This window comes from Scophthalmus maximus, chromosome 9 (genome assembly GCF_022379125.1).
Source record: "Scophthalmus maximus strain ysfricsl-2021 chromosome 9, ASM2237912v1, whole genome shotgun sequence".
In the NCBI taxonomy this organism is placed as follows: Eukaryota; Metazoa; Chordata; class Actinopteri; order Pleuronectiformes; family Scophthalmidae; genus Scophthalmus; species Scophthalmus maximus.
In genome coordinates this window covers 15,627,226-15,651,995 of record NC_061523.1, presented here as the reverse complement: position 1 = coordinate 15,651,995, position 24,770 = coordinate 15,627,226, and the positions used below count along the sequence as shown (strand labels likewise).

The 24,770-nt window shown below is 41.9% G+C and overlaps 3 protein-coding genes across 4 annotated transcripts; 2 read left to right on the top strand and 1 right to left on the bottom strand.

The window, feature by feature from the left end:
• The first annotated feature begins 452 nt into the window (after positions 1-452).
• Positions 453-7,449, top strand: atl3 (atlastin 3). Its single transcript, XM_035650022.2, has 14 exons — positions 453-626; positions 2,012-2,234; positions 2,921-3,055; positions 3,298-3,402; positions 3,488-3,538; positions 3,737-3,793; positions 3,889-3,981; positions 4,116-4,254; positions 4,377-4,504; positions 4,601-4,657; positions 4,762-4,833; positions 5,765-5,956; positions 6,120-6,359; positions 7,095-7,449. Exons 2-14 carry the CDS (start codon positions 2,031-2,033, stop codon positions 7,155-7,157), a joined length of 1,536 nt encoding a protein of 511 aa, XP_035505915.1. The 5' UTR covers positions 453-626; positions 2,012-2,030; the 3' UTR covers positions 7,158-7,449.
• A 4,095-nt stretch (positions 7,450-11,544) lies between these two features.
• cfl1 (cofilin 1) lies at positions 11,545-17,591 on the top strand. 2 transcript variants are annotated; one of them, XM_035649801.2, is made up of 4 exons: positions 11,545-11,702; positions 15,128-15,438; positions 15,519-15,595; positions 16,578-17,591. In XM_035649801.2, the coding sequence occupies exons 1-4, from the start codon at positions 11,700-11,702 to the stop codon at positions 16,688-16,690; spliced, it is 504 nt and encodes a 167-aa protein (XP_035505694.1). In that variant the 5' UTR covers positions 11,545-11,699; the 3' UTR covers positions 16,691-17,591. The 2 variants fall into 2 exon arrangements, with proteins under 2 accessions (XP_035505694.1, XP_035505693.1); XM_035649800.2 differs by lacking the exon at positions 11,545-11,702 and adding an exon at positions 13,553-13,633.
• Positions 17,298-22,034, bottom strand: LOC118319416 (serine protease 23). Its single transcript, XM_035649798.2, has 2 exons — positions 21,745-22,034; positions 17,298-20,002 (listed from the first exon to the last, which is right to left on the bottom strand). The coding sequence occupies exon 2, from the start codon at positions 19,986-19,988 to the stop codon at positions 18,831-18,833; it is 1,158 nt and encodes a 385-aa protein (XP_035505691.1). The 5' UTR covers positions 19,989-20,002; positions 21,745-22,034; the 3' UTR covers positions 17,298-18,830.
• Positions 22,035-24,770: the final 2,736 nt, after the last annotated feature.

Here is a 24,770-nt window from a genome sequence, read left to right as displayed (position 1 = left end):
TCTGTTTAGAAATGTTCACAAAAAATAGGAAAAGACGATTACAAAGAGATGCAAAACAACAAAAGAGACACACAACAACTACAAGTGTGTTGCTTAGATGTACACGACAAACACGTTTGGATATTTTGCTGTTTATATGATTTTCACCATTAGAGGGCGTGACATCACATCTCAGCAGACTAAACAAAGTCTGTTAAATATTCATGTCCTACGAAAAGAAACCTGTTGCTCAGCAACCGTGTCTTGTTCATATCTTTCAGATATAATAAACACATTACTCCTGCTTTAGATTACCTACCGGACACTTCCGCATTCGTAACTAGTATATCAAAAACTACATTTCCCACAACTACGAGGCTTTCACGTTTGAACAGTGGGTAACGTGTTTCCTACACAGACGAAAGTCACGAGCAGGAAACCACAGTTGAACTCCATTTCCCAGGAGGCACTGCGCAGGCTGGAACCGGAAGTGAGCGAGTTTCGTGGTTGGAAAAAAGTTCTCATGATTGTTTCCATGCCAGTAAAAAAAAGAAAAGAAAAACAGTTTGTCCACACTTGTGTCGCAGCCGTTTGAAGACACCACAGGTGACAGAACTCAGTGAAACAGCAAACGACGAAACGAGAAGGTATTTACGAGCTAACTCTTGTGTCCTAAAAGTTTCCTGCGAATGACGACGGTTGACGTGTTCGATTGCTTGTCACTGTTTGTGGTTGGACACACGCAGCGTGACATGTGTAGTGTGAGCTAGTTAGCTGGCCCGTTAATAGTTATGGGCTTAAACTGGTGAGGGTCGCTTCTAAGCTGATGGAATAAATCAATTCAACACGTGAAGAAACTGTTTAGCTTCAGTACTTGCAGCGTTGCCAACGTTGCCAACATCGCTGCCAGCGCCCAGTGGCAGCTGCAATATGATATGAACAGTGGTACTGAAGATATAATCTACTTGGTCTCATGCGGTCCCTGCTTATGTGAAACACAGACGGATTACAAATTACAAGTTGTTCTTTTTTTCTTTTTTTTTTACACTTGCTCAACTCGGGTCTTTTGACACTCACTGCAGAGAAATGCCCGGTATGCTGTGTCCCTGGTTGCCACACCTTCGAGGCGTTGCGTTTTTGTGAGAGGAGAGAGAGTGAGAGCTTTTTGGTATTGCGATCACAGATCAACTGTTGTGAAAGCACCAACTCCCTGTGTTACTCATCATGGGAGCGGGCATCCTCCTCAGACAGCAGCAACAATGCAGTCCATTGAAGCAGCTGTGTTTGCTGCTGCAGGCAAAGCAGCATGATGCCCACACGCACACACCACAGTCAACTTTACACACAGCTGGATGTTGTTCCCCTGGAGAGATCAGTGCATGACTGATTGTTCTGAAATGATATTGAAGTAGGTGATTTTAACGGCGTTCAGTGAACCAAATGTCTTCTCTCAGTGAAGCCGGAAAGAAAATCAGTCATGGTAATGGTTATTTTCATTACCTCCGCCGAGTGTTTGTGTGTTGATTTCATTTGTTTGTTGGTTTATGTCTTAGCAGGATGATGCAAAGTCTACTAAACTGATTTCCACCAAACTTTTCGTCAGGAATGGGGTTCTGGGAAGAACCCATTACATTTTGGTGCTGTGGTGGAGTAAGGGGCAGATTCAGAGGATTTAAAAAAAAAAGTTTTTTTATGCCAAGTAAATGACCACTTCTTTTTTTATTTTTCTTTGTCAAACTCGTTTATTTACAGGAAAAATGTCAAAGCTTCACTTTGCTTTTCTGAACTCAATGTAATCAGTAAATTCATATTTGTTGCATGTCTCGATTTTCAATTGTCACAATAGTCAGATATAGAGTATGCAATTCATCAAAACACTTTAATATAATCATAATAATAATAATAATAATAATAATAATAATAATAATAGTCAGCAAAATCAAAAATAAATGATGTTAGTTTTTAGTGGTTGCTTTAAAATTTGGTCCAGTACTAAAATCAACTTGATGTTTTCTGTGTGTGGTTTCCACAGGCACTAGAACGTCTGAAGGATGAGGGTTGAACCAGGCCCAGTTCAGATCGTAACAGTGTCTAAGGACGATCACTCCTTCGGGTTGGACACGGAGGCTCTGTCCCAGATTCTGTTGGCTCCTGAGGTCCAAGACAAACATGTGGTGGTGCTGTCAGTGGCCGGAGCTTTCAGAAAAGGAAAGAGCTTCCTGCTGGATTTCATGCTTCGCTACATGTACAGGAAGGTGAGTCGAGCTGCAACACGATCTCTGCGTCTCACTTGTCCAGACATTATATCTGCCCAAAGTACTCAGGCCAAGATCACTAGCCGATAATAGTTGATTTATAATTGGAGTCCTTTTTACCTTTGCCATGGAGGTTATGTTTTCACCCCTGTCTGTTTGTTGGTTTTTGATGGTTGGTTGGTTGGTTGGTTGGTTGGGTTCTTCGCTAATTTGTTAACAGGATTATGCAGTAACTAATAAATGGTTTTCCATGAGAATTGGTGGTAGGATTGGACGCAGGTCAAGGAAGAACCCATTGCATTTTGGCACAGATCAGATGAAGGAAAAAAAAAGAAAAAAAAACATGCAGTCATACAACATAACTACCAGTTTTACAATGTAAACTAACTCGTTACTGAACAATAGGAACCGAGAATTTAGTTATGTCTTTTATTAGGGAGTGGAGCTCTCTGTTTGTTTTTCTGTATGTGTGTTGAAAACTAACTTCATGCTTCGCATTATGTTTGCTCATTGATAAATCTTTTTGTATTGATAACTCTGTTGACTTTCCTACCGTGCCACCACCAGGCTTATTGTTGGTTATCTTTTAATATTTTCTATCATCTACGCAGTGCAGGCAAATTAGTTTCAGTGAAAACACTCAGCCCTCCCCTCACAGGTCTGAAAGAGTAGTTTGTGTTCTTCAGGGGGAAGAGAACTGGCTGGGTGGGGATGATGAGCCACTGACTGGATTTTCCTGGAGAGGTGGTTCAGAACCAGAGACAACTGGCATCCAGCTGTGGAGTGAAGTTTTCCTCATCCAAAGGAGCGATGGAACAGAGGTGCTCGCACGTTTTACTTATTCATTCTTTTGTCAACAAACAGCATTGATTCCTGAAAAAGTATTCGATACTTGATTTACATTTAGTATTATTATATTTTTGTTCCCTCGAAATTTTGTTTGTTTGTAACTTGAAGAAATCCTATTAAAAGCCCATCCATTAAAAAGACACAAATAGGAGTATTCCCTCTTATAGTACTCCCTGTTCCACATCATGTTTCTGTTTGGTCTCTGCGGCTGTAGGTGGCAGTGTTGTTGATGGACACTCAGGGAGCATTTGACGATCAGTCCACCGTGAAGGACTGTGCCACCATCTTTGCCCTGAGCACCATGACCAGCTCAATACAGGTGACGGATCTCTTTCGATCATCACTGATTATATATTTTTCTCAATATTCCTGTAAGGTATGCTCACATAGTTTCTTCTTTGTAGATCTACAACCTGTCACAGAACATTCAAGAGGACGACCTGCAGCAGCTACAGGTCTGTTTACATTAGAGTCAACCTGATGTGGAACTCAGGTATCCTGATGCAAAACACCTGCTTTGAATTTCCATCAAAGAGAGTGATTAAGTCTTGATTTTCAAGACAAATGACATGAAATGTAAAGATCCTGAAACTCTTTCGTAGACTATTGCATCTCTAATAATTATTGATTAATGTTTTGCCTCCTCCTCACAGCTGTTCACAGAGTATGGTCGTCTTGCTATGGATGAAATCTTTCAAAAACCCTTTCAGGTAAGAGAAGCCACAAATTGTATGTATTTTTGCTTATGTTGGACATAAATGGTTTTTTTTTCTTTCAATGTAATATCTTTCCCTTCTTCCTACAGTCTTTGATGTTTCTAATCAGGGATTGGAGCTTTCCCTATGAATACATCTACGGTTTTAAGGGAGGCAGTGAATTCCTGGATAAACGGTTACAGGTACCAGCGATGCCTTGTTGAATTGGCTGAGTATTATATGTAGAACTTGGACTTCAGCTACATATAGTTGCTTTATCTGAAATTTGAGTTCAGAGTTTGGGATTTTTATCTTACTAGTTTGTTGTTTTTCACAGGTGAAGGAGGACCAACACGCGGAGCTGCAAACAGTGAGGGATCACATCCATTCTTGCTTCACCAAAATCTCCTGCTTCTTGTTGCCTCACCCTGGGCTGAAGGTTGCCACCAACCCTGCATTTGAGGGACAGCTTAGTGGTAAAAATCTATTTTTGGATTTTATTCCACTTTGTTTATCTTGGTGGTTTTTTTTGTTTGTTTTAGCAGAATGCCCAATATACTGAGTGTTGTCCAAACTGTTGGTACATTAACTTTATCAGAAGTGGCGCCAGAGTTCAAAGAGCAGCTGAAGAGTCTGATTCCTAAGCTGCTGCATCCAGATCGTCTGGCTGAGAAAGAGATAAATGGCAACAAGGTCACCTGCAGGGGCCTTCTTGAGTTCTTCAAGGTAATATCGTCTTCACCTGAGTGTTCTTGCTCAACCATAATCAGTTTTCTACTGTGTGTCTGACATCATTTTTCGCATATTCTCTTGTCTTACCAGGCTTACATCAAGATTTACCAGGGGGAAGACTTACCACAGCCAAAGACGATGCTCATGGTATGTGCAGGATTAACAAAACTGTGCACAAGACATTCACTCAACTATGAGCCGGGGTAATTTTTACTTCTTTTTGTTGAACATTTCCATCTTTGTTTCACCAGGCTACGGCAGAGGCCAACAACCTGGCAGCTGTGGCAACAGCCAAAGATCAGTATAACAAGAGCATGGAGAAGGTGAGTTCACTTTGCATCAAACACTTCATTTAAGTTTATTTCCCTGTGCTTCAGAGATTATTTGCTTCTGTAAACAATATTGAAAATATGAATAATCTTTTATTCAAACTATATGAATGACCACAAGCTTTCTTTCATAAAGTTTAGGACAAACCTAAATCTGCAAAGACTGGACCAACCATACATAAGATTGTTTCCACCAATTTGAACAGGTCTTTTTGGGACTTTTTTTTCCATTTGTCAGGAAGGAGCATAAACATTACACCTGAATAAATACTCCAGACACCAAACTGAACAACTGATAAGTGACTTTTGTTTATATACAGTGACATTTGGGGGAGATCTTCCATTTGAGTTTTTCCGTACATTTGCCCACTCGCCTTCTTTTTGTTCTTTTGTTTATTCAATTGAACATGTACCTGGGGCGACACACTAGTCAAACTCAAAAACATGTTAAAAAAAAATTCATGAGAACAACTTGATCTGAAGACCTGAGAATAGATGTTTGCCCTGTTCAGACCTGGCTTAACATGCGTTGCAGATGATCCTGTTAAGTAACAGTTGTTAGCTCACCCAAGATGCACTGAGGACGCATTTGTGGTCCGATGATGCAGACGATATTCGGAAGTGGTCTCTGCTGCTTATGGCCACGTTCTTCTGGCAGTGTGTGAGACTGACTAAAAACAACAACACATTTGAAATGATGTAGTGGTCACTGGAGACAGGTGTGTTGGAGACTAATCGACATGTCAGGTTTGAACTGATGTAGAAGCTGTCCCCCTGCGATCTGATCTCCCAAGACTAAGGGTTTTATCTGTCAACATAGTCCACAGACCACGGTCCAACTTGGTCCGATCAGATAAAGAGCACAACAATCGTAATGCATGAGCTCAGCCTTAAGTCTCTCTCCTTTATGTTTTTCTTTTCTAAGGTTTGTGGGGGAGACCTGCCCTATGTGGCCCCTGACCATCTGGAGGAGAAGCATCAGTTCAACCTCCAAGAGGCTCTTCACGCCTTCGCGTCCACGAAGAAGATGGGCGGACAGGAGTTCTGTGATAAGTACCAGGCACAGCTGGAGAAGGAGCTTGAGGAAACGTGGCAGTCTCTCAGCAAATACAATGAGGTAAAGGACTATTTCAAAAACATAAAATTTAAGATTTAATTACAAAACTTTAAGAGTTAAACGTCTGAATCTAACACAAGTACTTGATACGCATGTTTTCTTTTTACTTTGATGTGAATTCAAGATTGTTCCCAATCATCTGCTTTTCTCTTTGTTGCAAAAGTCAAAAAATGTCTTCAGCGCCTTCCGGACACCTGCAGTGCTGTTTGTCCTGGTGTGCCTCCTGTACGTGCTGTCTGGGGTGTTGCTCTTTGTTGGCCTGTCAACCTTCGCCTTGGTGTGTGACTGTACTCTGGGCGTGGTCATGATGTCTATGCTGACATGGGCCTTCATCCGCTACTCTGGTCGGTACCGGACCGTAGGAGGAGCCATCGACCAGGCTGCAGGTGTCGTCCTGGAGCAGGTGAGAATTTTGAGACTGGAGCTCAGTTTGTGTTTTTCTGTCCAAATGGGTTTCGCAGCTTTTCAGTTCATGACCAGTAGTGAAATTGGTTTCAGTGCATGAACCCATTAAAGCCACTAGAGGGAGCTATCAATATTGGATAGAACAACAGAACAGTATCTAACAGTCACAGAATAAATAAATCTAGTTCCTGACTCACCTGCCAACGTGTGGTAAAACGGATGATGAGCTTGCAATGATGCCCCTGCACAATTGAGTCGGAATTTAAGGGAACTCGCTTTGATGGAACTTTTCATGTGGCAAGGTGATCAATGTCATTTAAAGGGTAAATTCCCAACAAAGAAAACGCCACAAAAAACATTGAAAGTCGTATATGTCGATCCTGTAATTGCATAATCCAAACCTTTGTGAAAACTTGGCATTTCCACATTGTTGGTTGCTAGCTCACAGGTTGTTGTACCCGCAGCAAAGGGACATTTTGAAAACTATAGCAGGCGTGTAGCAGTCAGGGAGGAGAATGCTGCCTGAGACATGGGGCAAGTGGCGGGCTTATACCTATAGCCTACATTCGGTGAGTCAGTCTAACAGAGCAGACATAGAAAGTGAAACCAATAACAGCTAAGTTTAGTCTTAAAGCCCCAACAGTCCCCAGTGGCTGGTTCGTTACCGGTGGCTGCAAAGTTTCAACGAACTGTCTTCCCCTTTTTTACACCCCCCTCCCCCCTCTGTTTTCAGGCCACTGTGGTGATGAACAAATCGAGAGGGACGAGCACTGGTGACGGGAAGAAATCCAGTTAGAGGACGTCTGACCCTTCATGATCTTGATGCAATGCAACCAGCACACGACACAAACACACATTCAAGCAGTAGGGCCTTATTATGCCACCCACTGGAGCAAACATGCAGCTAAACCGCATTGGCACAGGGTTCAAATATGAAGCCAATTCACCAGCATCGCTGTTGGTGCAGAATCACTCGGGGAGTTAAACTATCCCAGTCTCTCTCATCTCTCATCATGTCTTAAATTGACACTGCCATCATTTTACAATTAGTCTCAACAGACAAGTCAATGTTTACTTAAAAAAAACAACGTATTTTCTATTTGACCTGAATGCATCTTACATGGCTGTATATTGTTCAGGCAGGGGTCGTCAGGGTGCTCTTCAAACAAAGCTTCTGCAGTATATCTTTAAATAATGCTGGCTTTAATGCTTATACATTTGGACATATTTTTTGTCGCTCTATTTTTTTTTTTTTACTTATTTGGCTTAAAACATTCCGTTCTTCCGTTTGTAGATTTGCTGTTTATGTGATGTATGTGAGCATTAAGAGACGGGTGAACTGTCACTACTTTTGAAAGGTCAAGAGGAAATGCACTTTGTATTTAGTTCAGCAGGTTTTGGAAGCTTCGTGTGATGGGAATTCGGTTGAGTGCTTTGCTGTTTATTCTTTGTAGATTTTTATACTATAAACAAGACTCTTCTAAATAAAAAAAATCTATATAGGAACTTATATTCTGCAAAACAAAATAAAAACGACATTATTGTAATACTAGAAGGTGTTGACCGCCCAACACAACCAAAGAGACAGCTTTAAATGTTTGAATTATACATAGGCCTCGTACTCCTGTGACTTCAAACATCAGGAAATATCAGCTAAAATATATCCTGCCATGTAAACTGGAGTTATTCCTTCAAACAATTAAAAATGACTGCAATGACAGCAGTTGGAAAAATGCTTTGTTACTCAAACAGTGTAAGCCTTAAACATACCGTGCAGACCACAATTTTAACAAGCACCAGTAATTTGGACTGTTTGCCTTTTTCTACATGCACCTCAGTTTTCAAAATATCACTTGGACAGATTATCACCAAATTTGGTCGTTTTCAAAAATCCTTAACACATAGTCCTCCTGTTTGTATGTTTGCACCTCAGAAATGATTTGTGTTATTTTTTTATAGTGACCTGTGCTTTCAGCTCCACTGTGAGAAAACGCACTGTGAAGCAGTACAGAAAGTTCACATCATTCATCTGGCTTCAGGTAACATTGCACATTTCAACTATTTCACAATTTCAATTTTTTTTCAGTCTAAAAATAAAAAATAAAAAACATTATACATGGTGATCAATCCAGCCTGAAGACTCTGCTTGCTCAGGTCAAATGTCTGACATGAAATGTGGCATAACATAATCAAACTGCATTCCAGGAAAGGAAAAATAATGAATTTGGGATTAATTGTTGGATTTATTAGGTTTTATTTTTCCATTGGGAGGCCCAAACAGAGCGTCTCAGGCCAAATCAGAATAAATCAGGCATTGGATTAAAGGACTAATTTGCAACTATGCCCTACATCTCTGAATATGATGATTCTAAATTCCACAATATTGTGTGACCTGATTGCGAAAGAAGAAAACTTTATTCTGTCATAATTTTCATTGTATAAAATTCGCAAGTTGTTTAAGATTATTAAAGAACTTGCTTATTTTATACAGAATAAAAAGACAAAGCTGATTGATTGGTCACTAAACACTACTAACACTAATTATGTGCCACCGTTGGTATAAGTCATAAGAATTCAAGGCCAAAAGTGACCGTGAGAAATATGGAGAGTGAGAAACTAAGAAATTTATGGTCCACGATTTTTGACCATCATTTTGCACATTCCATGGCTGTTCCCTTTCCACAAGAGGAGGAAACTTCCCAGATGTTTTACAAGCACAGACTATTGCACTTACTCTTCTCTTTGGTGCTTTTTGCACACTGCTCATTCCAAAGTGAATAAATGCGTGCTATATTGTAGTGACGGCTATTGTTATCATTTCTTGCGGGGGTGAGGTGGCCTTCACTTGAGGAATGCTGTTTTATAGAAAAATAGACGGGGCTTGACAGTGTTAATGCATCTTTCCAAAACATTAATTCAATTGTTTTTCTGCCTTTGTGCCAACAATAGCTGTGGTCGGAGGCAATAATTGTGGTTATTTTACAAAATGACCCCAGGGATGAAGTTTGATTAAAGTTGTATAAAGGTTATGTAAAACTGAAAAAATGGATATAGGCTCTTTTCAGGTCCCTGACCACACACGCGCACGCATGCACGCACGCACGCACACACACACACAGCAGATTCACTATTAGAAATGAATTATTTGTGGCAAAGTAATGATAAAACAACTGAATATTTTTTTATTTCACTTCTATTTCACAAAAATACTAATTACGTCAGGCTTCTGTTTCATTAGGTTGTCCTTCAATGTAATTGTGCTGCAACAAATGTATTAGTTTCAGACTATTTGAGTATCTGACTCACATCAGATTATAGACAGACATGTATAGTAAATGATAGTGTAAACAGTTGCAAAGTCCATATAGATATTACAAATATGAATGACTGTATAAAATGAAAAATAAAGCAGTATAGAATATGTATGACATAGTGGGATGCAACTATGATAGGTACAATACATTTTTTCTCCTTTTTAAATTTTATGTGTGAGAAAGCAGGATCTGAATACTTCTTCCACCATTGATGATCAGTATGTACAGAAAGATGAGTGAAACAGAACATTTTCAGGGGTCTGTGAAATCCTTAATTCAGTTTCCGCAACACAAGACCTGAGTAGACAAGTTATGAGTCTCGTGTCTTGTCTGCTGTTGGCAACGATGGTAGTTCCAATTTGTTGTTGTATATGATTGCAGGCTGTCATGACATGTGTTTGACCTATATGCTAAAAGTAAGATCGTTGTGAGTTCCTGTTTCATTCAGCCCCATCAGACGTCAGCAGTGTCAAAACCGTTAGATACAGGAAATAGAAAGTGCAGATTTTAGCAAAAAGTTGGGTGAAGTTACATAAATAAATCTTTCTTCTTATGAAGTGGTTGATTCTGATTTTCTTTTTTTAAATGATACAATAAGTAACTCTAGGCTGAACCCTCACTACTGTTTTTTCCATTATAGCTGCATATTTTGGTCGGAAACGGGTCTCAAATTTACTTTGTGTGCTATCAATTACATTTATTTAAATTAATATAGGTCACAGTTAATATGCGTTATGTTTGACGACCACAATAGGTTACTGGTCACATGTCCCACCCAAAGAAACCAAACACTGCCTCATTGTGAATCGTCACTGGCTGTGTGTGTGTGTGTGTGTGTGTGTGTGTCTGTGTCTGTGTGTGCGCGCGCATCATATTATTTAAGCATCATATTATCCCTCTGTAGAAATGTGTGGATCCAGCTTCCTGCTCATCTTCCGCTCCTCTCCTCCCACAGCCTGAAGTCTACCGCTGCCTCTCATCCCCTCACTGACCTCCCCTGTGTGTGTGTGTGTGTGTGTCTCTCTCTCTCTCTCTCTCTCTCCCTCCCTCCCTCCCTCTCTCTCTCTCTCTCTCTCTCTCTCTCGACGCGGTGCCGAACAAAAAATCTGCTATAGAGAATTTCGTGTCCCTTGTTTCCTTATATGGTGATGAGCGTCGCGGCTCGACCCCTCCTCGCGCGCGAGGAGCGAGGCGCGTTCACCGGTCTCCGCCGGCGCTCACCGTTCGCTTCCATATTTGGAAGTGAGTTCAACAAAAACCGCAGGGGCGGGAGGGAGGAAGGGGGGAGGGGGGAGGCAGAGGAGAGACGGCTGAGCGTTTCCTCCCTCCTTGAAAACCGTTTTGCGCCGAGCGAGCAGCTGAATGTCGGTCAAACCAAGCACTGCCTCCTTATTTATTAATCACCCCTCACGCCATGGGTGTAATAATTAATAGCACGCATTCAACTCAAAGGACATCGCTGTATTTACACATTCACACGCACAAATATACATTTAGCAAAGTTTGTTTTTAATGTGTTACAATAAATATATGTATGGTGTCACTCCTATTGTACACCAATACTTAAATAATATACTTGACAGTATGTCTCTATCAACAGGGATTTGTATTCAAATACAACACAAACACATATTCCCATAATGCTCCCCGCTGCCCCTTTTGGAATTGTGTCGGTGATAAAACTATGAATATAATATATCACTGGGGAAAGATGTGCTGAATGTACAAATGAAATGATGAGGTGAAATTCTGTCATTACATGTTTCAGTGTGTGTTTAACAGACTGAAGCTGATTTCTGATCTGGTGATTATATACATGTATCGATAGTAAACACGAAAGCAGGAAATAAAAACAGTCGCCTGCTCATGGTCAGCAGACGGGCGCTCCCGCTCGTGCACTTTGCTCGAGCCGGGGTCGCGCTTATAGGCGCGCTCCCGTTACGTATTCAGAGAGCGCGAGCGGCAGTTGATCGTCACAGTCCATTCAGTTTCTGCCCCGGCGCTGACCTGCCCGATCCACAGCGATGGTAGGTTGAAAGACGTTTTTTGTTTTTAACCACAATATGTCTTCTCGCTACTTCCATTGTCCGTCGTACCGTCGACCTCAAGACTCAGGGAGGTTTACAGTTAATTCGATTGTTTTTATGTGGACAACGGAATTGATTTCGGCGTCAAGCCGGCTCTGTCTCCGCAGCAGCCCCTGCTAGCACCGGGGCTAGGCGGTGATCGGCCCCCGCTGCGGGAGGCTGGAAAACCTTGTGATGCCTCGACGCAGCACGACGGGGCCGCACGTTACACCACTCGCCCTGCGGCACATAACGGTCCCACACAGCGGGCGCCATTACGTTCGTCTGCCGGTGTTTCGCCTGATATAAAGGCCGACTTACTGCAGGCCCCGCCTGCTCGTCTGCCCGCGCCGCTGTTCGGACACTGGTCCACTGTGTTTTCACTGTATCATATTTTCGTAATTTGGCCTCAGCTTCTCTGGCGAGGAGCGGCGCGGCGCCGACAGGTGCAGCGGCGCCGCGGGGCCGCCGAGCTAACACTATTGTTAGCTGAGCTAGCTCCGTTAGCAGCGGCGGAGAATGACACCCATTTTGACTGGGGCTAGCTCTGATTTTCTCCTTCTTTGTCTGTGTGCGGCTCCCTCGCTACCGGTCCTTCGGCCTCCTGGTTGACCGTTTGCTCTCAATTTGACCATTTTTTTTACCCGATTTTTTTGTGATTCGATTTTTTTGTGATTCGTCTGTGGCCAATTTCGCGTCGTGACGGAATTCGCGTGAATTGACAGACGAACGGTCCGAGTTTCGCCTTATATAGCAAGCTAGCGCACACACGTGCGCGTGCTGCATTCATGGCCCCACCCTGAATTTGGTGCAAGACCATTTTGTTCGGTGCCGTCTGTTAGCGCCTCTGCGCTCCGGGTTTCATCTGCTGTCGTTGGCGACGTGGGGAAAACTGCGATGTTTCCACTCGGGTGTAGCAGATATTAGACAGAATTGTCACCATTATGTAACGGTAAATGTTTGGCAGTGTCCGATTCGCTAGCTGAAGCTAACGGGCCAGTGGCTGTGAATGTTCGTGGTGGCCGCTGCGCATTTTGATTTTGATTTTTTTTTTTCTTTTCTATTTTTATAAATTGCGCATCTAATTTGTTTATCATTGTTTTACACCACATGGTCGTCAGGGTTTCAGATAACTACACACTACCAAGAGGCAAACATTAACATCGGCTCATTCATTCATTCATTCCCATGCAGGACATCGCGGAATATGCGTCAGTTGATTGGTATCTCTACTATGTGTAAAATAAAAAACAAATCAATACATTTTGTCCGTTTTTTTTAGCATCCATCTGTGTGGTCCATCTCATTTTTTGCTGAGTCAGCACCATTAACAATCTGACGTGCACTGAATCGGCCTGCTGCACACCTTCCCCTTTCCCTGACAGGGATGGATTTTTTGTTTTTTTAAGAGTTTAAAGATCATCAATGTTTGCTAGAGCAACATGGACTAGTGATAATAGCCTACGAGGCCTGTAATCTTGAGCATATAAAGGTATTCAAGACTAGATCTGGATTGAGTCACTTGAACCTTGACATCTGTAAAGAAAATTTACCATGCTTCAGATTAGATAAAGTGACAGTTAAGTGGTCACCATGGTGAAATTCGCTGCTACGACAACAAAAACAAACAATCTTAACCAATTGGGCCAAACTAAGCCGCGGTGAGGTGATGTAATGTTCACATGAAAATGAGAAATTAAAAGACTTTGATCTTGCTTTGTCACGATTGCAGTGAGACGTATGTGTCATGTTCTGACTCGTGTGCAAAGACCATAGTTATTTACATATCCAGGAAAATATTTTGGAAATGGCTTCAGCAGTAGGGAATGTTGAAAAAGATATCACAACGCTCATATCGAAGTGCTTATTTTATTGATGGAAGGAGTAAGGAAGTGAGTACAGTTGTTTTCTGGTTAATTATTACTCTAAGATTCACTTATCTCACACAGGCCTTTGACGCCCTGAGCAAACAGTGGCTGCCCATGCTGTTTGCAGTTAGGTTCTTTTCTATCTTTCCTGTCCCTTATTTCCTTTTCATTGTCTTTTTTTTTTTTTTTTTCCCCCCCATCACACACTGACACATTGCTGGTAGATGGCTGTTTTCGTCCATCGTCTCCTGAGACTGGATTTTCCTGTGATTGAGTGCCTTAAACAGAGTCAGAAGATCTGACTGAGTTTATAGGGCAGCTGTGATTCAGTGTATTCTATATTTCAACAGAAGCCCCATTGTCTATGAAGAACGCTGCACTGAAACACTTAATTCCTGACTACACCCTCATCTATGTGGCGTGGTAGAGATACGTTGATTGTCCCTGTGCTTGCTGAGGGAACTTGCGTAAGGTTTTATACCTGCTGGTCCTGCCCGAGTCATTCAAAGTGGACTTTGTACAATCAGTACTGGCCACATATTTTATTTCTGTACCTCAGTTTTCTTACATTCTGACCTCGTACATAATACATGGATTTAGATAGCTCTATTGTCTGAACTGTCAGTGTCGATTTCATTTTCATCCACTGTGTTGGCAGTTTTTCAGATTGTAATACACAGCTCAACTCGTCCAGCGCCATGGCTAACATCTTATCAGGGCCACACCTTTTACATTTCAATCCTCCTTATCAGCCATAAGCTTCTTGATTTGTGTGACAGTCACATGACGCCCTCTCAGGCCTTTTTTTCAGTTTCATGATGTTCCGTCGAGCGAGTCGTCACTTCTGGCCGGTGAAACACAATGACAACTGCTGTCTTGTTTAGACAAAGCTATCACAGTGGAGTAGAGCTCAACTAAGTTATTTCCTTGTCAGTCTTTTTTTTTTTGTAGATTGTTTGTCCATAAATGCTTAGAAAATATAAAAGAAATCTCCATCGTAATTTCCTAAAGCCCATGTTATATTTAAGTGCTTAATTTTGCAACAGTTTAAAGGCAGATATTTAGTTCAATATCTTTGATGACTTGGAATATCAGCAATTATAAATGTTGGCGCTGCAAAGATTAGTACATTATTGATTAGTTGATCAAGAGAAAGTTAATGCAACTTGATTGATAGTCAATTGATTTTAGTGGAGTTAGGAAGGGACATGTTGTACATGGTGCGGCTGTCGGGTTTGAAGAAGAAAAAGTCAAAAATGATATTTCAAAATGGATGAAAATTGACCACCAACTATTGATATTTGTCTTGTTCATGATTATATTAATCAAAAGTTAGGTATAACTTCAAAGTTGTAGCATACATTACCTTAAAAAATATATATTTTGTCCTATATATAATTTATTATTATTATCAATGAGGGTTATTGTGAGTCTTTTACTATATTTGAAGTAATGATAATTGCCACATTCAACTGTAAATACATTAGACTCTGAGTCAACAGTTTGTTCTCTCCACAGGCCTCCGGTGTTAAAGTCACAGATGAAGTTGTCGTGGTCTTCAATGAAATGAAGGTGCGTAAGGCTCAGGCGAAAGAGGAGGAGAAGAGGAAGAGGAAGAAGGCCATTCTGTTTTGCCTGAGCAAGGACCTCAAGAGCATTGTCCTGGATGAAGAAAAACAGATCCTGCAGGGTGACGTGGGAACGACCGTCCAGGACCCATACCAGCACTTTGTGGGGATGCTGCCACCAAACGACTGCCGCTACGCCCTGTATGACGCCACCTTTGAGACCAAAGAAACAAAGAAGGAGGACCTGGTCTTTATCTTCTGGTAAGGATGACTACTATCAAACGTTAGGGATTTATGAGCTTCCATTTAAAAAAAATTCAATCATTTTCCTTCCTTCACAGGGCTCCAGAAAATGCCCCCTTGAAGAGCAAGATGATCTATGCCAGCTCGAAAGATGCTATCAAGAGGAAATTTGAAGGCGAGTCAGAATATATATATACTACAGTATTAACAGATGGAGAATCGTCAAGCTGCAAAAACACATTGATTAAAACAACCTTAACCGCACACCAAGCCACACGTGAACCTGAAGCTGCACAAGGCAAACGGGTCAAATGTGGAATTGCTCACAGTGACACACCACAGAAAACGAAGACCCGACTTTGCACTTACCTACAGCCAGCTTTTTGAGCTCTTTTAGCTCATTATTTTGTGTTTCTATACGCGTCAGGTTCACTCTCCTACTTTCATAGTAAGGTGAAAAAGCTCTGTTCTTTATATGGTCTGTCCGCTGTTTGAACAGGTAAAGTTTGCAACGAGCAGGTGGACACAGTGTAGCATTAGGCAGCTAAAGAGCCATATGTATCATTCAGGAATTATCTGATTTTTCTCCAAAATTCTGAACTAAAAAAGCAAATATTTTGACTATTTTGTCAGCTGGTCAGCTTTTTAACCTCTTGTTCGGCTGCCCCCAGGTGGACAAATAAATACAGTTTAAAAAAATCTTAAAGCCGTTAATGTAACATTTTGCTTAAACTAGCCGTCTTCAGTCAATCAACATTTCTCTCCTCATACATCTAAACTCAAACAACAAAATTATAGATCCAGTATTTGCCCTGTTTTCATTTTTCAAGTAAGGATTGATTGAAATTAAATGTTTGGAAATTATCATACAAAAAGCCACTAGAAAGCATATAATTATTGATGGGGATTATTTATTTAATTTTTAAAATGTCAGTCTCAAAGTATCTAAATTTAAACATTTAGTCACTGAAGTCAGTGGTCTGTCTTCATAATACTTACACATCTCTCACTGATAGTCAGCCTGTTGGTTGTAGCAGTGTGGGAACTTCAAGTCCTTATGGTGATTGACCAATTGCTTACTTAAAGGAATAGTCTGACATTCTGTTTATCAATTTTTCATCATTTTTGTGTGTAATTCTGATCTGTCTCTCCCATAGGCATCAAGCACGAGTGGCAGGTGAACGGTTTGGACGAGCTCAAAGATCGGCGCACCCTGGCAGAAAGGCTTGGCGGCACGTCAGTAGTCAGTCTGGAAGGATTACCTATATAAATATTACCTCCTCCTCTCCGGCTTCAATCGAGGCCTTTCAGACACATCTGTTGAGTTTAGCTGTTCATTCCAGTGGGGTTCGGAAAAGGGCAAAAGCAGAATCGGCACCATATGCGGGACTCTCGGGGAGGGATATTGTGGGTGGGCTAGGGTCAAGTGAGAGTAAAGATTAAAAAAAAAGAGAGATTCCATAAATAAAAACTGTCATTCCAGTTCAAGAAACATAAAGGATATGAACAAATCACATACACAAAGGAAGAAAAAAAAGATACAACGGAGGAAGGATGTTGATGATAAATACACATTATTCATGCTTAAGAACAGGGTTTCGCTCTTCCTGGGTTCCAATTGAAAAATTACAGAGAAAGGGACGAGCATCAACCTTTAGTTTTCCAACCATTGAATCCCGACAAATCTTCATTCAGCTACATTTTTTTTGCCAAACTTCTAGTTAAGTGTGTAGTTGAGACTAAGTGTAGTATGACCTAATTTACTCTTGATTGCACAAGATGTATCAAAACCTTCTCTGGGGGAACATGGTTAAATATATTTTCTTTTCTGTGTGCGCGCGTGTGGTTGGGTGTTCTTGTTTTTTTTCTTTCTCCCGTTTCTCCATGGTTTTCTCCTCATTTTATTAACATGCAAATTCCAAAACTTAAGCAATTCCTTTTATTATTTTCAGGTCTGGGTCAGAAAAACCATGGCATTTGATGTAGTAAACATACAACATTCCTTGTACATGTTAAAACCAGGACTTCCTTGATTTAAAATCTTTGGTGTTATGAAGTTTGATGGGGAGCGATGTGTATATGAAGGACCAGCAGTTGGAGCTCAGACTGATTATTGAATGGTGGATGTTTTGTATCGTCTCCTTATCTCTAATAAAAAGCACTAAACTATTGACTTGTTCTGCTTTTTGCTATTTTTTTTCTTGTGGAAAATCAAACCTCTTTGCCTACTTTTTCAAATTTGTCATATTTTAATCATATGGTCATCTGTCACATCAGATTAATTTCACCTCCAATGGCATCATGGTGAATGGTTCAGGTTCAGATACTACTGCACAAATGATTGGATGACAAGAGGCTGCTCATCTAATTCAGTTAGTGCTATGGCAGATTATTATTTTCAGTATTAACTCTTTGTTTGGTAAAATGTAAAATAAGCGTCTGAAATCCCAAGATTAAATATTTTACTAATCTTTGTCCAACCAAGTCTAAAACTGATCATGGTTTGCAAAAAAACTTCAAATATTTGGCTCTCAGGTTCTCTTTTAGCATTCTAATTTGAGAAAATGATTAATGATCATGTCACATCAACTGACTTATCAATACAACTCTTAATGTAAACCAAGCTGAATCTCTTCCCCGTTGTTCATGTCAGTTGGTGGTGCAGTACCTGTTATGACCACAGGAGGACAACCCAACACAACTTAAAATAGAAAACAAAACGACACAAACACCTATAGATCTCTGTTTATTAAAATATAACAAGCACTTTTTAAAAATAAAAATTAACACTTTCCAGTCCACATTGAGAAGAACAACCTGCTGTGGTTTCAGTGGTCTCAATAAACTATGGTCAGTTGTTCTATAGCTGTGTTTCTATCAGAATGCAGATCATGGTACAGGAAGCTGAATGATCCTTGAAGAGCTACTGTACCAAAATACCAAACCATTTCCCCAATAAAGTACATGAAGAGACATAGTAGACTGCCATCCTCCACAGATGGAAAATATTGTGTCTACTAACACACGGCACACAAAATGGAAAATGTTTTTTTTGTTGCCCTCTTATAAAAAAGTGGTTTATGTTAATACAGTGGAAACACTGACTCTTGGCAAATACATATTAAAAGATGCCGCAGTGATGATCTCACAGGCAGATTTGTTTAATAGGCCCAGGAATTACAGGGAGTAAATTAAACACAAGAGAGAAATGCCTTAGTGGAGGGAAACTAGGTCCAAAAGTCACAAAGTAAATCTGCTTTAATGAATCACTGACATGTTTGTATGGATTTAATCCTGTTTCACTCCGGTTTTCTTTACGTGAAATGACATTCCACCATGTATTTTTAGTCACTTAGTGCTTTCTTGTGTTTCTCATGCTATACTTTCACATCCTCCTACTTCTGTCCCTCTTAGTCCTGGACACAGTCTAGTCGGTTACCATGTACCCAGTAACAGATCTGAGCAAACTTCAGAGGAGTGATGCGCACGGCCACATTGTAATCGCGGTTCTCCCCATCTATCTCCAGCCACTGGTGACCAGAGAAAATGCCGATGACCTTTCTTTCCCAGCGCTCTAGGCTGTTGTCCCATACTCTTCCGTACACTCCAGAGCCACTGGCTCCCGGTCGGGCATCACAGTGCTGGTATATCAGGTCACTGGACTCTTCTTCCACAGGGCAAAATCTGTAAACCAGCTCCCCGGGTCTGTCGCTGTCAAAACCAGAGAAGTGGATGCGCTTCCCTGCCAAATCATCAGAGGAGGGAGCCACAGAGAGACGCATGAAGGGACGTCGGTGAGGCCAGCGCAGCTCCAGCAGGGCATAGTCAAAGTCCATGCTGACCTCCTGAGGGCCCTGGATCCAGCCCTTTGGCACGCGGGTACGTTTCACCCTCACCCAGCGGACCAGAGGCTTCTTGGCAGAATTAAGGTCTTCTTTTGTGCTATTGATAGATGGTGGGATCAGGAAGCCCACCCTCAGTTTCCTTGCCCCTTTCACATAATCCTTCCCATCATGCACGCAGTGCGCAGCTGTGAGTATGTGCTGCTGAGACACAAGAACGCCGGTGCAGCCCGTGGAGATCCGCACAGCTGTGGAGAAAGGGTAATCCAACAGGAAGTTGTCGCCCTGAATGTTAAAGCGGCCGTCCGCCCCATAGATCTGCCGCCTTACACGCTTGTGTCTGGGCTTCACTCTGGCTCCTCTGCTGGGTGAAGAGTAGGCAAAGAGACGAACATCCCCCTCAAGATCATCCTCGCTCTCCACGTCCACAGCAGTGAGAGTGCGGGAGCCGTCAGCGTACAGGGTCTCGAAGGCCAGTTTGTCGGTCAGCTCCTCGTCCTGCTCTCCTCTGTGGAAGCAGCTGGAGTTGCAGTGAGTGGTGAAGTCCAGGTGAGCCTGAGCACTGAAGCGAGAGCGGGTGAGCGGCGTTGGTGTGCGAGGGACCAGTGTGGGGACGTGGACCTGCGGGGGGTGAGGAGGGTGCAGAAAGGACAGGGTGAGGGGGAGGAGAAGCTGCAGGAGCAGGAGCAGGTGGGTGAGGAGGGAGCTCTCACGTGGCGTCATCATGGTGATGGGAAACACTGCAATGACAGAAAAGAATCACATGCATGAGAGGAACAGCTGATCAACTAATCACTGAGAGATTGTATGGACTCACAAACACACAAACCCTAATCGCTCTCACGGCTCATTATAAATCACAGAGCCTATGCCTAAGTGAGGGCAGCTTGAAAATCCAATGTTGCAATGCAGGCCTGAGTTTCATCTCGTGTGTCGAGGCAACAATGAACCTCTTGTTCCAATCATATAGATTAGCGGGAAAATAAGATTTCAGCCCGACAGAAGCAAACAAGCATTTTAATGTCTGTTTGGTACAAAAAGTCCCAGGAAAGGTTCAATCGCAGAGGAAGCGTAGTGGCCACAGGCAAAGCTGAAAATCCGGAACAAAGCTGAGTGGTAAATGCTCCACAATGAAAATAAATCCAGTTTTTGATTACTTGAAACAACGTGTCTTTTTTTAAATCAGGATATTGTTTCCCAGACATGATCTTCAGGACAGAAATAGTCCAATGTGGCAGACTCAATATGTCTACAAGAGGTTGGGATGTTTGTCAAAGCTCAGAGGTAAGAAGTTGCTTTCTATCAAACATTAACTACTTCACAGTGTACGTGGGGCTTTCAAGGCAGATTAGCAGGGACAAAGAGATACTTGATCCCCTCTAGACGCTGTGGACCCCGAGGCACCCATGGCACGACGAGAGCAGGTGTGTAAAAAGTGGGAAGAAAAAAAAGAACAAGTCGAGGCACGGCGTTAAAACAGAGCAGTACTGCTGACAAAAAAACAGGGTGGAGCCTGTGCACACACCTATGTGCTATTCAATGTAGCACTACAAAGGAGGCAGAGTCACAAAAAGGAGCTCCTGTAGGCAGGGAAAGTGCAAATATGCTGCCATGTTGATGTGTTGAGATACATGACAGCTCTGGCACACTCCAGCGACAGAAGATCTTAAGTGGAAGATTGTCTGACAAAGGAGTGGCAGATATAGGACATGAACCTGCAGTACAGCGGATTTAAAACCATAAAAACTGATGCGTTTATAAGCAAAATGTCAACTGCTGTTAACCAGGCTGTGGTAACACTGATGGGATCCAAGTGACTGTTCTCAGATCCCGCTCCAGCCTCGAAACACATTATTTGACTCTCTCGATTAAAATGTTCAGGCTCTAAAACCATAGACCACAGCTCTCGCTCGGGGTCAAGAGGCTGTGAAAACCACAGGAAAGTGATCCAGAACTCATCCCTGCAGCAACACGCGACCGGAGACGAGGCAAGAGCAATGTTTTTTTGGGGCAGCAGCACCAACGTGGAGTCTGGACACTATAGGATGCTTTGAGAAGGAAAAAATTATTATTTTCACAAATGCTATGCAGCAGATAAGACGGAAACTTTTAGTGTAGAAATGATACAAGCAGATATCCAAAACACTGAGGTGGAGGACTCCCTGTCCTCTGTCACTACGGAGCACATGGGGATCTCTAAAACACCTGAAACCTCACACAAGATATGCAACATTTAATGTCTTGATGATCATTTCACCCAAATATCTGGACCGAATGATCGAATGATCGTCTTAAATCTGGCTACACAATCCATTACTTTGCATGTATTAATAACAGCTGTTAAGGTGACAGTGATGGTGTGTCAGTCTGGCGATGTGGGGCATCCCTGCAGAGGCAGACCAGGGGGAGAGGGGAACTTCTGCCCTGTCTCTGTTGGGAACGTCTAAAATGAAACATCACCAAATCTAATACATCACATTACCTCCTGATCAGGGGGTTGATGGTCCGTGTTCACATCCCAGTCAAGTTGTCCTCATCATCAGACGAGTCCTTCGCGATCACTTGCCAGGTTTTCCTCATCATCTCCGGTGACAGGCAGGTACTTTGTCCCTCCTCTGTCTCCGTCTCCTCGCCCTGCAATTACAGATCTCTCTCGTTTTAGTTTTTTTCACACACACAGAAGAAGCCCACGAGATGCAGATGGATGTCCGGCCCTTCCTCAGTAACCCGCCCAGCTCAGACACAGAGCAACAAATAAAAGTCTCTTGTCTGAAACACAGAGTTTCCTCCCGGTCCCACGTCCCAACGCCCCGCCCCCTCCTCTCCCCCGCCCCGCCCCTGCCCGCGGAGAGGGGACCCTGTCTGGTGTAACCCTTCAGTTACACGTTATCGTCACAAGTTAAGACCATTTATTATATTAATAACATTGAATAACACGTGGAGTAAATCAGGTTGGAGACTGTACACATGGAGATATGTTCATGAAAACCACGCCTGTGTAGAAAACAAGCACATTTGATGGTTCATTTATAAGGTTGGCAGAGTCTGTGCCTTATTGTAAGTCACTTTTAAAAACCCATTTCTATAGAATTGCTTTTATGTGATTTTTATATCGTCTTTTTATATCTTTTTTTTATACAGATATGTGACCTGAAAACCGTATTATTGTTGGAATGCTGATTTAAATTTTTCTGTGATTTGTATGTTTTTGTGAAAGCACTTTGTGAAACTACTTCTGAAAGGTGCTATATAAATGAAATGATTATTATATTAATTTAAGCAAATTCAAATTATGACATCATTTGCTATTTTAGCACTTCACGCAATTCAACAATGCTAACATACTAACATGCTTATGAAAAATACTGACATGTTTAGAGGGTAATCAATCAAGAATATTTATCAGATATCATAGTTTATCGTCTTGGCATGCTAATATTTGTTAATTAGAACTAAAAAACAAACAGCTAAGGCTGTTGGGAATGTTATCAGTTCAGTCATTTGTTCAAAATCAACTATGCAAACAGACTAACATGCTTAAAAAAATACAAAAATATCAAGTATTTTAATGAGACATGCTAACATCTGCTAATTAGCACTAAACACAAATGTAGAGCTGAGGCTAAGAGAAGAGAACATCAAAGATTTGGTCAAATACAGCTAACATACAGCTAGCATAATGAGAACATACTACGCAAGTACGCTAACAAGCATAACCCCACAACCTGAAACCTTGGGATTTTCAGAAAGCTCAGAGTTCACGAGTTGTGACGTGTTTGCATAGTTAATATATTGTAATTTCAAAGACTTTTATAATATGTCTGAGGACGATGTTGACATTCCCAAAGGTCTCATCTTTCCCCCCTGTCATTGTGCCTTTTGTATTTACTGCATTATGTTACATGCCTGCTAGCTTATTTCTAATATTACAGTTCATGTTGCCATTGACTATCAGCCGTGTTCTCACGACTCAACCACTTGAACATTAAGCATGCCGTGTGCAGGAGTTCCCAAGACACAACCACAAGCTCAGAAGTACCATTTTCATTGCAGTCTAGCTAATAAGTAAACCTCATGGTGGCACTTGAGGAGAAGTCAGGCGATCGCCACAGTCTCAGGGCAATCTTATTCACTATTTGGTGAGATATTTCAGTCTGGACTGATCAACTGACTAGACATCAACGTCCATGCCTTGACACCACTGTGGCTCAAAACTTTCATACGCCTTTAAAAAAGAAATGTTGATCACTCAATTATTCATTATACATGAAATGAAGAAATAATAAACATCCAGCAATGATTCAACATAGATTGCTCTTTTTCCATTTCTGACTCAGTTATAAATCCAAAGTGTTTATATTAATCATATCAGGCATTTGGCACGTACATTGATGGCCTACGGTAACCCAACCAAGAAAAGTCTTGTTTCTGGAATTAGTGCCCTACAATTATCATGAGTGCCAACTAGCAGGCAGGCAGAGGACTGTTGGGGCTTGTTGGCTGCAGCACACACCTTCTTCCACTGCTGTCTGACCTTGATCTCCAAGAGGTCTTTCATCTCTCCGTGAACCTGTGGAATTTGGGAAGCTGCGAAACTGACGCTCCCATGGGGGTTTTTTCTCAGTTGCAGGGGTGCCGAAACAGAGCTCCCAGTCACAGCGACAGTGCTTTCAGGAATGCTGAGGAATCTCCCAACAAGGACACAGGTCAGGCTGTCAGCACAGTGTGACCGCTGTTGTCCTCAGAGCCAAAACGTCACCCCGGAGGAAATACCTACCCAACCTGCTCCTCATCCCTGGGATGGGACAGTCACCGCTACTGTTACTGCACCCTGGATGGTTTTACGTTGAAAGAATAAGTGTCCTATATTCCCTCAGACATAGTGAAGGAAATAATTGAGGATGGGAAGGAAGGTAGCAGGCAAAAAGCAGAGAGGTGTAACACTGTGAGCACGCTGTGTGTGAAGATGGTATCACTGTGAGGACAAGATGTCCTTTGTGTTTATGTTTGGCATCAACCAACCTGGATTGTGTTCCTCTTTGGATTTTTTCTCTTCCGTGTTCTTTTTGTTCTTCCTCAGAGAAAGTCCTCCCCGTTCTCTTTTCCAGGGGGAGAGAATATACAGACACAATTATTGAAGGAGCAGTTAAACATTTTGACGCTGGATCCTAGAAATAATCTCCTAGCATGCTTTTGGTGGTGGAAAAGTATAAATAAACTCTCACAGTCACAGACAATCCATCACAGGGGGACTCTAAATTTACTTTACTTCCATGTCTTTGGCATGTCGGAGGGCACGCAACTGACCGCAGGGAAAACCTGTTAAATCCAGATGAAACAAAATCCCTGTAGAAGGATCTTCCCCATGACACTGATGCACTGCTGCTTCTGTTTGATGGTGTCGTGTTCTCCCCACTGCAAACACACGTTCACATCACAAACTGTGCTCATTTATACATGAACACCAGGTGGAACCGTCATTTTATTGGTCACCCTTTGGCTATTTAG